Source organism: Orycteropus afer, unplaced genomic scaffold (assembly GCF_000298275.1).
Source record: "Orycteropus afer afer isolate SDZICR_OR568_19922 unplaced genomic scaffold, OryAfe1.0 scaffold00008, whole genome shotgun sequence".
Classification (NCBI taxonomy): Eukaryota; Metazoa; Chordata; class Mammalia; order Tubulidentata; family Orycteropodidae; genus Orycteropus; species Orycteropus afer.
Window position 1 is genome coordinate 16522034 of NW_006921595.1, and position 3548 is coordinate 16525581.

General features: G+C 38.1%; 1 protein-coding gene across 1 annotated transcript in view; it reads right to left on the reverse strand.

Annotated features, from left to right (window-relative positions):
• ABCB5 (ATP binding cassette subfamily B member 5) overlaps positions 1–3548 on the reverse strand; it is a 193493-nt gene that overhangs the window by 82814 nt on the left and 107131 nt on the right. The window contains 1 exon segment of the mRNA XM_007946604.1: positions 2896–3099. Coding sequence (XP_007944795.1) covers positions 2896–3099 — 204 coding nt within the window.

A 3548-nucleotide genomic window follows, 5' to 3' on the forward strand; every position in this document is an offset into this window, starting at 1 on the left:
CGAGTGCGACTCAAAGGCATATAACAACAACAATAATGCTGAGCAAATCCTCCAAGAAGCTGGATTATATGAAGAACATAGCATCAAGATTGGAGGATGATTCATTAAAGACCTGCAATATGGAGAGGACATAACTTTGCTTGCTGAAAGTGAAGAGGATTTGAAGCATTTACTGATGAATCAAAGACTACCGATTTCAGTATAGATTACACCTCAACATGAGGAAAACAAAAATCCTCACAACTGGACCAATAAGCAACATCATGATAAATGGAGAAAAGATTGAGGGTGTCAGAAATTTCATTTTACTTGGATCCACAATCAATGCTCATGGAAGCAGCAGTCAAGAAATCAACAATGCATTGCATTGAGCAAATCTGCTGCAAAACATCTCTTTAAAGTGTTGAAAAGCAAAGATGTCACTTTGAGGACTAAGGTGCATCTGACCCAAGCCACGGCATCTTCAATCACCTTATATGCATGCAATATTTGGACAATGAATAAGGAAGACCAAAGAATTGATGCCTTTGAATTATAGAGTGTGTGAAGAATATTTAATACACCTTGGAATATCAGAAACATGAACATCCTGTCTTGGCAAAATACAGCTGGAATGGCCCTTAGATGTGAGGATGGTGAGGCTTTGTCTCACATGAGTTAACCATGTTATTGTTTGTTGTGGTTATGTGCCATCAAGTCAGACTCGACTCATAGTGACCCCTCCTTGGGCTTCCATGGCAGTATTACTACGGAAGTAGATTGCCCAACCTTCCTTCTGAGGAGTGGCTGGTGGGTTTGAACCGCCAGTCTTCTGGTTATCAGTCAAGTACCTTAGACACTACTCCTAAGACAGAGCTCCTAGACCATGTTCTTAGGAGGAATAAATCCCTGGCCATCATGCTAGGTAAAGTACAGGGTCAGTGAAAAAGGAAGACCCTCAGAGGCAGATTGACACAGAGGTTGCAACAATGGGTTCAAGCATGGGAGTAATTGCAGGAATGGCACAGGACTGGGTGATGTTTTGGTCTGTTGTGCACAGGGTCACTATGAATAAGAGCCAACTTGACCACACCTAGCAACAACAATGTTGTTGTTGTTGTTATGTGCCGTCGAGTCGGACCCGACTCATAGCGACCCCTCCTTGGGTTTCTGAGGCAGTATCACTATGGAAGTAGATTGCCTCATCTTCCTTCTGAGGAGTGGCTGGTGGGTTTGAACCTCCAGCCTTCTGGTTAGCAGTGAAGTGCCTTAGGCACTATGCTACCAGAGCTCCCAGCAACAACAACAATAACAACAACAACACAATATCCTTCTTATGATCTTAAATAATGGGGGCAATAAATAATTATACTAAAAAACTCGCTGCCTTCTAGTTGGATCCTACTTATAGTGACCCTTCCTTGGGTTTTCGAGGCAGTATTACTACGAAAGTAGATTGCCTAACCTTCCTTCCCAGGAAAGGTTGGTGGGTTTGAACTGCTAGCTCTCTAGTTAACAGTCAAATGTCATAGGCACTACACCACCAGAGCTCCCAATAAATAATTATAGATATAGCAAAAGCTTTTATAAAACAAAAACAAAAACAAGAACAATAGAACATTGGTCTTAATAGACCAATGGAGTGTGTGTCAGTCACTTGGAAAGGGATCAAAATAGGAGATCCTGGATTGAATAAGAGAAAAATGTGAGAAAAAACTAAAAAAATAGTAAAAAAAAAAAAAGACCAGGCTTACTGGTATGATAGATACTAGTGAAACCCCTGAAACTATAGCCTGTAGTCACCCTTCTGGCCTGGAATTGAACTCACTCTTGTGGCTTCCAGCCAAACAGCAAACAGGCCTACAAGGTGAACAATTATACCAGATAGGTGTAGTCCTTAGAACAATCAATCATGAGAGATCAGAAAGGTAGAATTTGCACAGGAGATAGCTCAGAGGGCAGGAATGCATAGGAAAGGACACAGGGAAAAGGTAATTATAGGGAAAAGTGGAAGAGAGTTGCTACATTACAGGGATTACAGTCAATGTCTTGAAACAAAATGTGCATGGACTGTTGAATGGAAAATGAACTTTCTCTGTAAGCTTTCACCCAACTCACAGCAAAATAAATAAATAAAATAAAATAATGATCCCTGGAGGGGGATGGGGTGGGTAGGAAGACCAGTGGAGTGTGGTTTGCAATATATGTCCATTAAGATGGATATTTTTCATTAGTGTATCCTTCTGGGATGATGGGATTTTATCAGTGTTTTACTTTTAAATCTCTCCCTTTCCTATTTCACAGGTTGTGTTCCCACAACAATTTCAAGTCATACTGATAAAATAATATTTTGGGAAATACAACTGAATGTTTTTACAACCCTCTATAAATTCTGAATACTCATCAGGACTTTAGTTTATTATACCTCTTTCCAAATATGATTTACATTTCATGTTCATTATCAATTTCACATAATTTTTAAAATTATCATAGATTTCCTTCTTCCTGATCACAGACTAATCTGAACATTGTGTGGCATTTCCAAACTTAGCCACAAGATGGGCTCACAAGTCAACATTTTGCAAACACATGCTTTCTCATCTTAGGCGGTTTTGTCTCATATTTCTTTGCTATACTTTAACATAGTCATTTTTTGTTTCACTTTTCCATTTGCCATGAGAACCAGTAAAAACTAAACATGATTTGTATGTGTGTATGTGTTTTAATTGACCATTCAAAAATGCATTTCATGTTTTGGTTGTTACCATGGTCTCTCATTTATGGATGTTTCACCTACCACAATACAAAAATTAATCACACTATCAGTATTCTGTAGATGGTATTTTTAAATTATCTTATTTTGGACTATTGCAGTGCTTTAGCTTCAGGCTAAGGATATGTGCATGCTGTACTTACATTGGGAAACTCCATGATAAAATCATAAGCATGTGCTTCCTTTGCTGCTTTCTCAATCTCTTCCTCAGTTACACCATCTCGCCCAAGTTTAATGTTGTTACTAATGGTTGTCCCAAATAAAACAGGCTCTTGGCTGACCACTCCGATATTTTCTCGATAATGTCGCACATTTAGGGCTCTGATGTCCTTCTCATCCACCGTGATCTGCCAACCCAAAGGGATGAATCATGCAGTGATGACTTTCACAGTATGGTCTTGGGATTTTTCTTAATAGTACAGACTATAAACTGAGAAGCAGGGTAGTGTAGGAATCAATTATATTCTCAAGAATTATAACTATATTATATGAGAGATTTGTAGCATGTATATTGTCAATAGATTCCTTCTGGGAGACAGGAACCAAAAAAACTTCAGAAGAATAATTGGCTTAAAATCTTGCCAAATCATCTAAAAATCTTTATTCTAAGATTCACAAATTAGGTATAAAGATAAACACTCTATGAGGCACAAATGTTTTTTAGGTAGATGTTTGTAACATGCTTTAGTTTTCTTATTCTAAGAGTAATGTGGTCTGTAAATTTTCTACTAGGAAATACTTTTCTTGACTTCTCTTCAACATTCTCCTCTCATGCCAAAAAAAAAAAAAAAAAAAA